The sequence below is a fragment of the Heterodontus francisci genome, chromosome 6, assembly GCF_036365525.1.
Source record: "Heterodontus francisci isolate sHetFra1 chromosome 6, sHetFra1.hap1, whole genome shotgun sequence".
NCBI lineage: Eukaryota > Metazoa > Chordata > Chondrichthyes > Heterodontiformes > Heterodontidae > Heterodontus > Heterodontus francisci.
Genome location: NC_090376.1, coordinates 39,521,897 through 39,534,981, shown reverse-complemented (window position 1 = coordinate 39,534,981; position 13,085 = coordinate 39,521,897). Strand labels below are relative to the sequence as shown.

Sequence of the window (13,085 nt, the reverse complement as noted above, 5' to 3'; positions counted from 1 at the left end):
CACGCAAAACTGTTTTCAATTTACTGTTAATTGCCAGTCTCGTTTTGAGACCTCGGAGATGACCAATGATGGAAATGGAAAACAATCACATTGCTACAGTTCAAAAAATTGTTTTCTGATGATTAAGGCATTTTGCTGCAGTGGACACCAGAATCTGAAATAATCATCCTTGATAACATTAAGAATTAAAAGCTGAAAATGTCTCTATTCTATCACTATCACATTGGTGGAGAGGAGTAAAAACAGGCAGAGATTTTTTTTTTTAAACAACAATCTAGTAGTTTCATCACCATTACTGATAACTGTGTAACAGCCCCAACAACCAATTTTATCTGCAGCGCCTGTGGAAGAGTCTGTCACTCTAGAATTGGCCTTTATAGCCACTCCAGGCACTGCTTCACAAACCACTGACCACCTCCAGGTGCTTACCCATTGTCTCTCGAGACAAGGAGGCCAAAGAAGAAGATGATTACTGATACTAGCTTTATTTAATTGAATTTAAATTCCCCAGCTGACATGGTGGGATTTGAACTCAAGACTCTGGAGCATTGATCTAGGCCTCAGGATTACTAGTCCAGCAACATAACCACTATGCTACTGTTCCCAAACTTCACAATCGGCAGAGATCAAGAGAGTCAAAAGTAACTTTTGCATTTTTCCTTCACTAAACTATGGCTCACGCACCAAACCAAGGTCTGACCACAGCACTGTTAGAGGTATATAAGGGCTACTTTTACTAGGCTCCGGCAGTGGCACAAATTAGAAAATTGAACCCTAACCTCAACACATCTTATTTAGTGAGGCATGATTTTGGAGGAGAAGAAAAAAAAAACAATCACACATTTGCATAATTGTAATATTTAAATTAGGCCCATTACGACATCACTCCAATTTAATTTACAAAAGATTTAAACAGTTCCTCCACATCTATGTTTCAAGCAGGGGTTTCACACCCATGTCAGGGATTCCTCAGGAAGTATGAAGTAAGCACAAAGGAACCAGACCTGGTGTGACAGATCTTTGCCCTTTTTCCTTTGCTTAACACCCTAGAAACAAGTGCCTGTTACCTGTAGTCTGAGGAATATAGGGACTTACCAGTCTGTTTTTTATATATTATTGCATTGTTTCTGTTAGCTCTAGTATGCATTTTATAAGGATGCATGTTTGACAGAAGAAAGTATGTTATTTTGAAGCAAGTAAAATGACAGAAGAAATTATATTATTTTGAACTAAGTATTTGCACTTTCTTTGAAAATAGTGGCTGGCAAACTGTAAAGCGTCATTCCCTGGAACTAAGGGAGATACAGTGATTACAAACCAGCCAGGGGACTCAGAGGAAAAGGTAAAAACTCCTTTGCCTGTTAATAAAATTATGTTTAAACTTGACATTTATATAATTTATCACATCTCTATATTGCAACTTAAAACTTGGGAACCAGTCAAATCTTGCTTTTGTGAGCTCAGCATTTGCTTACAATTTTAACAAGTTTGAATTTGTTACCTTATTGCATACACTGGCTGAAAGGATTGTCAATCCTGGTGTATAGAGTACCCATTCTCTTTCTATTTAAGTGATATATTGTAAGCCTAATTATTTAAAGGCCATCAAACCTTGTATAATATAATTGTATAATAGGGTAAAATTTACAATACCCTGATCACCGGCACGGCCTTGCACAAAGCTAACATATCAGAAGTCACAGGTCCACTCCCTTCGATTTTCTGTTCATTGAAATCAATTTTCCACTATGCACTGGTCTCTAGTAAATTAGCTGAGAGCACATTAAGCATTCAGATGTTATTGTCACTTAATAACTTCCTGACTGTAGTTACTTTGTTGTATAACTCATGTACTAAATAATCCTTCATAAAATCTAGAATTGATTGTCTATTTTGACATGAACATATGGTAGTTAATCAATTCAGATGCAAACTAAAGATAATTGCATATGCCCATCTACTGGATATATTTGAAATCACTTTGAATTGGGGAAAAAAAAACACATTGGTTGGCAGTTGTTTTAATCTCGTTTCTTTCAAATATAACTATTCCTACAGTTATGCCTTGTATGGAACTGTGCACTTTAATGCATGTTTTACAATGATCTTCTATACTCTGTTTTCTTGACTTTTTGCTCCTGTGACATGCTTGCTGTGTAGCAAATGGAATCCCTTGCAGTAAGTTACAATTCTTGAATATTTTCTAACTGTTAAGTTGTTAAATTTTGCTTACTAACATATATACATCCTAAGTACTAATGACATTCTTTGTACTTAACAGGATAGATCTAAATTACTTCAAAATTATCCCAGTTTTTAGTACTGTCCATAGCTTGATTTCTTCTCAATACTTCAGTTGTACAACCTCCAGTTTAGTTCGTATGACAATAGTTCGATTGAGGAGGAACCCTTATAGCTATGCACAGAAAATGTCAGAGTTCTTTCTCCACCTATTTGAATGATGATACCTTGTTCTACTGGTGGCGGCCACAACCACATCTAGAAAATTTGAGTGGAGCCGCTCTGCACCTGCACTACTCAAGGCAGGTTAATTTTTCAGAGGGGGGCCTTGAATAGGCATTTAGCTCCTCATTAGCATATTCAAGGCCCTAAAAAATGGCACGAATAATTTTCAGGCTTCCTTGAGACACAGGACATTGGTCCCCCAAAATTGGGCTTTGTTGCACCCATTTTACCTGGTTCCAGATTCTTGAGGTTTACAAAATTTTACATGCACTATTAAACAGAGGGTTAGATTTTACTAGCCCATTGGAGGTGGTCTGGGAGGCGGAAGGAGTGCTAATATGCAGTGAAAGGCTTTGGGAGGGATGCCTGATATCTTTACATCACAAACAGATATTACCAAAGGCGGCCGAGCTGGCGGGAAGAGGTTGCACTGGAATGCAGTGGGCAATTAACTGCTATATTATTTGGGTATTCTAATTTACAAGTCCACAGGAATAACAGAGCTTCAGAGCCTCGACAGCTATAACAAGATAATGGATTAGTGAGATGTCAGTGTTAGCTCCAGTTGGCAACTATTGCGAATAGTAGCATGGCTTGGCAGAGAGGGTGGGACAGAGTGGGCAGCAGAAGTAGTGATCTGGAGCAGGTACAAACATGCCTAGTGCAGCAGTGGCATATCACTTGAGTGCCCTCTTGGACTTGGCACTTGTATATGCAGAGCAAGGTGGGAGGCCCTGAATGCAGCTATTTGTCATGGGACTCATTCACTCATGTTTTGAGGCATCCAGTGAGGAGGAGCATTAGAGAGGGAAGGAGGTACAGGCAGCGGGGCGGAAGCACCCAGAGGAACAGCAAGAGCATGAACCTGGAAGGGGACATGGACTAGAAGGGTGCAGAGGGGCTTACAACCAGCGACTTGTTCACAGAAGCGGTTGCCCACTAGAGCGAGTCTACCGTCAGAGGCGTCAACTTCCTGTAAATGTTGGAGTGGCAGTGTCACCATAGACTGCAACTGTCCAGAGAGGCAGTCACCAAGCTGTGTGTCATGATGGAGGATGAGCTGAGCCCTATGGGAAGTGGTGGGAACCCAATACTTGTGGTGCTGAAGGTCAGCATGGCATTGAAGTTCAGCACCTCATTCCAAGGGCCTTCTGGAGATACCTATGGGATATCCCAGTCTGCGGCTCCTCATTGCATCAAGATGGTCACCAAAGTTCAAGAGGGCCAGCTAATGCGTGCGCTTTCACATCGATCCAGACAGTCAGGCTGAGAGGGCTATACAATTAGAGGCCATTGCTGGATTCCCTCAGGTGCAGGGTGTCATCGACTGCATGCATATGGTCATCAAAGCTCCCGCAGAGTAGCAGCAGCCTTCATCAACCAGAAGCACTCACTTAATGTACAACTGGTCAGCGACCACCGCAAATGATCCTTCAGCTCTGTGCAAGGTTCCCAGGAAGCTCCCATGACACCTGCATACTAAGGCAGTCCCAGGTGCCTGACCTTTCCAAGCCACTCTGCACACTTTCGAGGATGCATACTGGCTGACGAGGACTACCCACTGAAGACATGATGTCTGTACGGAACCAAAGCACAGATGCAGAGGAGAGATACAACAACTGCCACGGGACTGAGCGACCTGTGAGCAGGCCGTAGGGCTTCTAAAGATGCATTTCAGATGCCTGGATAGATCCAGTGGAGCCCTTCAGTATGCCCCAGCAAGGTTCTCTCGCATCGTGGTGGTGTGCTGTGCTCTACACAACCTGGCGCTATAGAGGGGAGAAGCTTTGAACAATGAGGACATCCTGAAGCATGATGTCTCTTTCAAAGATAAGGATATGGAGCGGGATGCCAACCAGGCCCAACAGGATGAAGACCCCGAGGCACATCAGGCAAGGCTGAATGAGATCTGCGCAAGGGAGGCTCGTAACACGCTAATACAGGCACATTTCGGATGGATTGAATGGATCTGTGAATAAGAATCAATGAAACTACAGCCTTCTGCAGCTCTGTTGCTGTTTCCTGGATTGCTCTTACCATTTACGTGAACCCGTAAATTCAGTAGACAGTGGCATGGGGAATGCATTGACCTCACTCCGTGTGGTCCTTCTCATCACACCCTACACCCTTTTGCGGAAGCCAGAGCACTTTTAAAGGCCCAGCAGTCTGTCAAAAATTAAAGGATTCCTCTTGTGTTGCATCATTCCAGATTTAATTTGAAACACAAACATTTGAAACATTTAAAAGGAAATTAGAGAGTTGTTAAATTATAGGGTAGTTATAATGGGGGACATTATCCAAACATAGACTGGGATAGTAGTAGTGTAAAGGGCAGTGAGGGGAAAAAGTTCCTAGAGTGTGTTCAGGAAAACTTTCTCCAGCAGTATGTTTCTAGTCCAACAAGAAAGGAGGCACTGCTACACCTGGTTCTTGGGAATGAGGTGGAACAAGTGGATCAAGTGTCAGTAGGAGAACATTTAGGGGACAGTGATCATTGTATCATAAGGTTAAGGTTGACTATGGAAAAGGACAAAGAAAAATCCAGAGTAAGAATAATTAACTGGGGAAAGCCAACTTCAATGGGCTAAGAATGGCTCTGGGACAAATAAATTGGAGTCAAATGTTGGCAGGAAAAACAGTAGCTGAACAGTAGGCTACCTTCAAAGAAGAGATAGTTTGGGCACAGTCAAGGTATGTTCCCTCGAAGGGGAAAAATAAGGTAAACAAATCCAGAGATCCCTCGATGACAAAAGAAATAGAGATTAAGATAAAGAGGTGAGGTGAGAGTCATTGCCCTGGACATCAAGGCAGCATTTGACCTAGTGTGGCATCAAGGAGCCCTAGCCAAACTGAAGTTAATGGGAAACAAGGGGAAAACACTCCCTTGGTTGGAGTCATACCTAGCAAACATGAAGATGGTTGTGGTTGTTGGATGCCAATCGTCTCAGCTCCAGGACATTGCTGCATGAGTTCTTCAGGGTCGTGTCCGAGGCCCAACCATCTTCAGCTGCTTCATCAATGACTTATGACTCCATCATAAGGTCAGAAGTGGGGATGTTCACAGATGATTGTACAATGTTCAGTACCATTTGCAACTCCTCAGATACTGAAGCAGCCAGTGTCCATATGCAGCAAGACCCAGACAGCATTTAGGCTTGGGCGGATAAGTGGCAAGTAATATGCACTCCACACAAATGCCAATGACAATCTCCATTTAGAGAGAATCTAACCATTTCCACTAGACATTCAACAGCATTACCATCATTGGATTACCCACTATCAAAATCCTGGGAGTTACCATTGACCAGAAACTGAACTGTTGCAGCCACGTAAATGCTGTGGCCACAACAGCAGGTCAGAGACTGGTAATTCTGTGGTGAGTAACCCACCTTCTGTCTCCCCAAAGCCTGTCCACCATCTACAAGGCACAAGACCGAAGTGTGCTGGAATACTCTCCACTTGCCTGGATGAGTGCAACTGCAAAAACAATCGGGAAGCTCGACACCATCCAGGACAAAGCTTGATCAGCACCCCATCCACCACCTTAAACGTTCACTCCCTCCACCACCACACAGTGGCAGCAGTGTGTACCATATACAAGATGCACTGCAGCAACTCGCCACACCTCCTTCGGCAGCACCTTCCAAACCCTTGACTTCTTCCATCTAGAAGGACAAGGACAGCAGATACATGAGAACACAACCACCTGCAAGTTCTCCTCTAAGCCATACACCATCCTGACTTGGAACTATATCGCTGTTCCTTCACTGCTGGATCAAAATCCTGGAACTCCCTCCCTAACAGCACTGTGGGTACACCCACATCAGATACGAACATACGAATTAGGAGCAGAATTAGGACATTTGAACACTCTAGCCTGCTCCGCCATTCAGTAAGATCGTGGCTGATCTGTTTGTGTCTCGAATTCCACACTCCCATCTACCCCGATAACCTTTGATTCCCTTGCCTAACAACAATCTATCTACCTCCGCCTTAAAATTATTCAATGACCCCGCCTCCACCACCTTCTGAGGCAGAGTTCCAAAGTTGCACAACCCTCTGCGAGAAAAAATTTCGCCTCATCTCTGTCCTAAAAGGGCGACCCCTCATTTTGAAACTGTGCCCCTTAGTTCTGGACTCCCCCACAAGAGGAAACACCCTTTCCACATCCACCTTGTCAAGATCATTCAGGATCTTATAAACTTCAATCAAGTCTCCCCTCACTCTTCTAAACTCCAGTGAAAACAAGCTCAGACTGTCCAACCTTTCCTCATAAGACAACCCACACATTCCAGGTATCGATCTAGTAAACCTCCTCTGAACCGCCTCCAACCTCCTTACATCCTTCCTTAAATAAGGAGACTAAAACTGCACACATCGTTCAAGATGTGGTCTCATCAATGCCCTGTATAACTGAAGCATGACATCCTTACTTTATTTTCAATTCCTCTCGTAATAAAGGATAGCATTCTGTTACCCTTTTATTACTTGCTGTACCTGTATACTAAGCTTTAGTTACTCATACATTAGAACACCTAGATCCCTCTGCACCTCTGAATTCTGCATTCCCCATTTAAGAAATACTCTGCTTTTTTATTCTTCCTGCCAAAGTGACCAACTTCACATTTTCCCACTTGATACTCCATTTGCCAAATTTGTGCCCACTCACTCAACCTATCTATATCAGTCTGCAACTTCCTTATGCCCTCTTCACCATATACTTTCCTGCCCATCTTCGTGTCATCTGCAAATTTAGCTACCATGCCATCGCTCCCCTCATCTAAGTCATTGAATTTTACATCCAGTTTGAATTTATATCAATCATATTGTGGTCGCTGCTACCTAGAGTGCCTTTACTCTGAGGTCATTAATTGATCCTGTCACATTACACAATACCAAGTCTAATATAACCTGCTCTCTGGTTGGTTGCAGAATATGCTGCTCTAAGAAACTATCTTGAAAGCATTCTATGAACTCCTCATCTAGGCTACTGTTACCAATCTGATTTTTCCAGTTTATATGTAGATTAAAATCACCCATGATTTCTGCCGTCCCTTTATCACAAGCACCCAATATTTCTTCTTGTATACTTCGTCCTACATTGTGGTTACTGTTCGGGGGCCTGTAGACCACTCCCACTTCTTTCCCCTATTATTCCTCATCTCCACCCAAACCAATTCTACATCCTGATCTCCTGAACCAAGGTCATCTCTAACTATTGCACCAATGCTCTCCTTGATCAAGAATACTACCCCTCCACCTTTACCTAGCTTCCTGTTCTTGAATGTCATATACCCCTCAATATTCAGGACCCAATCCTCGTCATCCTGCAGCCATGTCTCTGTAATGGCTATCAGATCAGGTGGGTTGCAGTAGTTCAAGAAGGCAGCTCACCACCACCTTCTCAAGGGCAATGAGGGATGGGCAACAAACGTTGGCCTTGCCAGTGCTGCCCACATCCCACGAGAAATGTTTTTTTTTAAATGGGCTCTACATTACATGTTCGCCAGAGGGTCTCTTGTGCCCATCCATCAGGCCACTCACTCTCTTAGGGCTCCGTTCCCATCTCACCATCAGCTATGGACCTGCTCGTTTCCAAGCCTCCAATTTCGCCTCTTCCTCCATCAGCCTGGATGGCAAAGAATGGGATGCTTCCACCTGTCTTGGCTTTCTCCCTCGCATTGTGAACTCTCATCTCCTGCAAGCACATTGGTGTCCATTATGAGTTGCCCGTCAAGAACCCGCACAATGCCTATGCTAGTGGCAGCCTGACTGTATTTATGGCTCCACAGGGATACCTCCTGCATATGGTCACTCAGTACTGGCAGTGTAGGGGTCAACTCTGATTGACTGGGGCCCTCCACAGAGAGGCTGACATACCTCTGATAGGCATTGCTGCTTCCTGGGCATTACCAATGACTGGGGGTGCATGCCCATCTACCAATTTCACATTCATCTGTTGACACATATAAGGCTGTAAGCTTAACATTGTGTGCTGCTCTCACCTTGCCAGAACGCATGAGGCAATTGATCCTCTTACGGCACTGTAGCCACATGTGAGGGACGGCCCCATGGCTGCTGACCTCCTCTGCAATCTCCATCCAGGTTTGTTTCGTCTGCTGGGCCAGTCTCCTCCTCCCCTCGGTTTCCAGGGCTCCCTCTCTCCTCTCTGGGGATGCTGTCACTTAACTTACTGCTGGCTGCCTTTTAAATATGGTGCCCACGCCACTTCAGTGGACTGCTCATCCGTCTGCCAGTAGTTAACTGGCTGGTTCCAATGGAATATGAAACATTAGCCCACAGCTGGCCCCCCCCCCACCACCCTCATGGCAACGGCACTCGCTTCTGGTCCCGACATCGGGATCTAGTGTTGTTTATTTTGGGCCTTATGACAAAATTCCAGCCATGTTCTTGCAAAAATATAATTTATTCTGTTTTTAAATAATTCAGTTATTGATTGCTTATGATTAGTCCTGTTCTTAAAAATGTTATTCCAAAATTATAAAATGTAGAAGGATTTTTTCTTCTTATTTAGCATTCTAGAATGAAAAATTCAAAGCATGATTTATTTACAGGTTACATAACCAAATTATAAGGGGCTGAATTTCTGCAGCGGTTTTCCTGGTTGACTATCATAACTTCAGCAAAAGATCTTTAGAGCCCACAGAGAAATGCCATTTATGCATTTTGTCCAGTAATTCTGCAGATCTTCTGCCAAAGTTGCAGTGGCTGATCAGGAGAACCCTGTGGAAATTATTGGTGGAGATTTTGAAAAGATCATCATTATTAGGGCGGCACAGTGGCGCGGTGGTTAGCACTGCAGCCTCACAGCTCCAGTGACCCGCGTTCGGTTCTGGGTTCTGCCTGTGCGGAGTTTGCAAGTTCTCCCTGTGACTGCGTGGGTTTCCGCCAGGTGCTCCGGTTTCCTCCCACAGTCAAAGACTTGCAGGTTGTAAAGTAAATTGGCCATTGTAAATTGCCCCTAGTGTAGGTAGGTGGTAGGAGAATTGAGGGAAGGTGGGGATGTGGTAGGGAATATGGGATTAATGTAGGATTAGTATAAATGGCAGCTTGATGGTTGGCACAGACTCGGTGGGCCGAAGGGCCTGTTTCAGTGCTGTATCTCTGTGACTCCTATTACAGGATAGATTTACAAACCTAACAAATTGCTATGTATAGTGATATGATTCGTGATGCAAAGGTACAACTGCTAGAAAAATTTATTGAAATTGTTTTTAACTAATCCTTGTAAAACTTCCACTGTAATTCAGCAAATACCCGTGTAAACGTTCTTGGTATACCAATATGATGCTGATAGAATTCAGCACCTTGAAAACTTCCCAAAAGTATAATGATGCCTATTTAAAATATTAACAAAAATAATGTCACTAAATTAATTTTTTTTCAGCTTCTGCATTCACTAGGGTAAGATTTTTCCATAGATCTTGTTAAACGTTTGTGAATTATGATTTTTGATTTGAGGGGAAGGAATTCAGGTAAAGTTGCAAAAGTCACCAATATGAGTCATTCATTTTGATAGACCTGCTGTCTACCAAACATTAAAACATGGATTCTGTAGCCTGGGGTCTGACATTTTGCTGCCAGATCGTCCCAGATCACTCAATATGTTTGCTTTGGAGCCCAATGTACAGATTGGGCAAGCATTAAAAATGACCTTACAGGCTGCAGGCTGATAATGGAACATATGCACAAAGTTTTATGGTAGCTATAAATGATAAAATCCTGCTATGTCTAAAATTAAAGAAATAAAGAACAAAACATAAATACATAAAACTTTAGCATCTTTAATATGCAGTTTTTGTCTGTCCAGACTGTTTTGATTGGTCCGATGTTAATCCAGTGAAATTTTACTCCTATGGAATGACAACTAGCAAAGCAGATATTGTAACATTTTACTGCAACACTAGGGTAGCGTGTTTACTGAGCGTAACAAACTCTCCCAACTGATTTTCTCCTCTCACTGCCCCTTTCCTTCTTCCTCCAACCCTTTCCCCCTCCACAGATGGGAGGCATTTCAACATCTCCCAATGAATGTAGGCCAAGAGATCCGAAAGTGTGAGGAGCAGGGCTCGAAGCTGTGTCTGTCCACATGCTCTTAGACACCCTACTCCCCAAAAAAGAGCCTTACTTTTCTCTGAGCTTAGTTAATGGTTGCTGCTTTGAGGTGTAGCTGCTCTGATGTCAATTGGAGCACGTGCTGCTGCCAACAGTTTCTGTCAGCGGCGGGGTTGGGGGAGTTTGGTGGAGAAAAAGAACAGCGGAAGGTAAGGGGAGCCCAACAACAAAGTTACCCTGGCTGGAGGTATTGTGGAGGGGGGGGGGGGCGGGGAGGTGAATGGCATGGGAGGAATGGTTGGTGGTGACGGCAGGATGGGGGGGGGGACTACCCCCGGCTGGAGGGATTGGGGACCAGGGGATGGCACTGGGAGTGGTGGGTGGGGGGGGAGGGGGAGTGGGAAGCAGTGTGACGGCGGGGCAGCATGGGAGATTGCTGGGGGGGAATGCTTGGGCGGTATGAAATAGAAATAGGGGATGGGGATGGGAAGGATGGAATGGAGATGAAGATGGTATAGGAAGAGGGGAGGGAAGAAAGGAATGGGATGGGGACGGCATGGAAAGGATGGAATGGAGATTTAAAGAAGTACTGTTGCAATAAAGATACTAATTTCACCACAAATGTTTTGCGGGTCTCTGTTAGTTTGAAATAAAATTGAAGAAAATGTAATGTCAGGAAAAGTTACGAATTTTGCCAGAAGATAAAACAATGCTTCAAACAATTTTCTTCATTTGCAATGCACTTTTTTTGTTGTACAATTTTAATAAAGTAAACGCACTGCATTATCTTTAAAAGGACTGAGTCCTACACAGAATGCCACTAACAGATTACCATCAATCCTTAATTTCTGCAGAGATGCTTTGAATATATATTCATCAAAAACTGCTTTAAAATGTTAATATTTCAAATATTTCTAAATAGAATTTAACTTGGTGAAATTTATATTTATACAATGCCTTATCACATTGAAATTGAAGGTTTTTGCACAGTGAATGACTTTAAAGCACAATGACTTTTGTGTATTTGTTTTAGCCAAAGCTTTTAGAATTTAATGTTGATGGCAAAAGGCACGGGCTGAATTTTACCAGCCCCTTGACGCCGTGGGTTGTGGCAGGGAGGCCTGTAAAATGCTAGTGGGAGCGGCCCGCCTTGACCCACGATGCGAGAAGGCCCCGCCAGATATTAGCGCCAGCGGCGAGGCCTCATTGCGGCCTCCCTGCCGCTTGGCGGTGGGGCCTTCATTACAATATTGAAATTCGAGAAATTGAAATGCAAATTAACCAACCTGCTGCGGCTGGCCATCCCACACTGATCTTACGACCAACCAGCCGTAACTCGTGCGCCTTCGGAACTCTGTTGGAGTTCCGAGGCGAGTCACTGGTGGGGAGGGGGTGGGAATAAAATTATCAGGAGGGAGCAGGGAAAACCATACCTATTGGTTGTGGGGATGGTGGAAAGGGGTTGAAGAGCAAAGTGAAGAGGTTGAGGGGGGGATGTTGGGGTTTGGAATAATGTTCATGTTGTTCATATTGCCCCAAAAACAACCACTGGGTGCTAGGTGGGAAAGGGCCTCCAGCATTAATTTCACTTTCTACATTCAATGCAACAAAATGTCACTTTAAAAATTAAAATCACTTCTAAGGGCTTGAAGCCCTTTAAAAATGGCGCCAGGGCCTGCGCGCTGGCACCGGACGCCGTTGCTGGGGACACAGTGGCCACCCTCTGCACGTCATCGGGGGTGGCCGCTCTGCCCCCTCCATTTAAATGAACCCCCGCGCTTAGTATCGCGAGGGCTGTGCCGGCACTTCAGTGTCGGAAGGCTGCCGCCGCAGAGCACAGCCGCTGATGAAATTCAGCCCCACATGTATGAATCATTATTATAAAACACTGAGAAACAAATAATTACAAGCAATGATTGATCAGAACAGATAGTGATTATTTCTCAGAATTGTACAAAGGTAATGTTCCTCAGAACCAGAAGCTTCAAAATTCCTAACTTCACCTACAAGTGGAAAACAGAGTAATAAGGTTTATTCTGTATCAGGGGAACTAAGTTATTTAAATGAAATAAATTAGGGAGTGAAAGGATTTATAATGACTGAAAGATCACTTATAAAAGCAGTAATTTAATTTAAAAGAGTATTGTTCCTGGTATTTATTCCCCAAATTAGAGATATCAAATGACACTTCTTTCAGTCTAGGTAATAACAATATACTCTGGAAAAATCTCTTCCTAGTGAAGAATTGAATACAGTTCTTAAATACAGTGCATTTTTAATATTTTACTTAGTACTTTCTTCCGAAAAACAGGAATTAAATTAAGTGATGGGTAAGCATGACACTGCAGTAATGAACAACTTTTGCATAGATGTGCAATTGCATCTAGCAACATTAATCATTTTAGGATGTGCATAATCTCTATTCATAATTTTTGCTCTACTTTGTTTAGTGGCTAACGATTTATATAACTGAAAATAAATATTTTTCCCAATATTATTGATGCTTGTTTTAAACTATTTGTCTGATTTCTTTACCCTGCGCA

The 13,085-nt window shown here is 43.3% G+C and overlaps 1 protein-coding gene across 5 annotated transcripts in view; it reads left to right on the top strand.

Moving 5' to 3' along the window:
- LOC137371258 (protein furry homolog) overlaps positions 1-13,085 on the top strand; it is a 532,970-nt gene that overhangs the window by 501,665 nt on the left and 18,220 nt on the right. For all 5 annotated transcript variants that reach the window (XM_068033517.1, XM_068033516.1, XM_068033514.1 and 2 more), the window contains one exon: positions 1,259-1,342. In XM_068033517.1, coding sequence (XP_067889618.1) covers positions 1,259-1,342 — 84 coding nt within the window. The remainder of the gene's footprint in view (positions 1-1,258; positions 1,343-13,085) is intronic.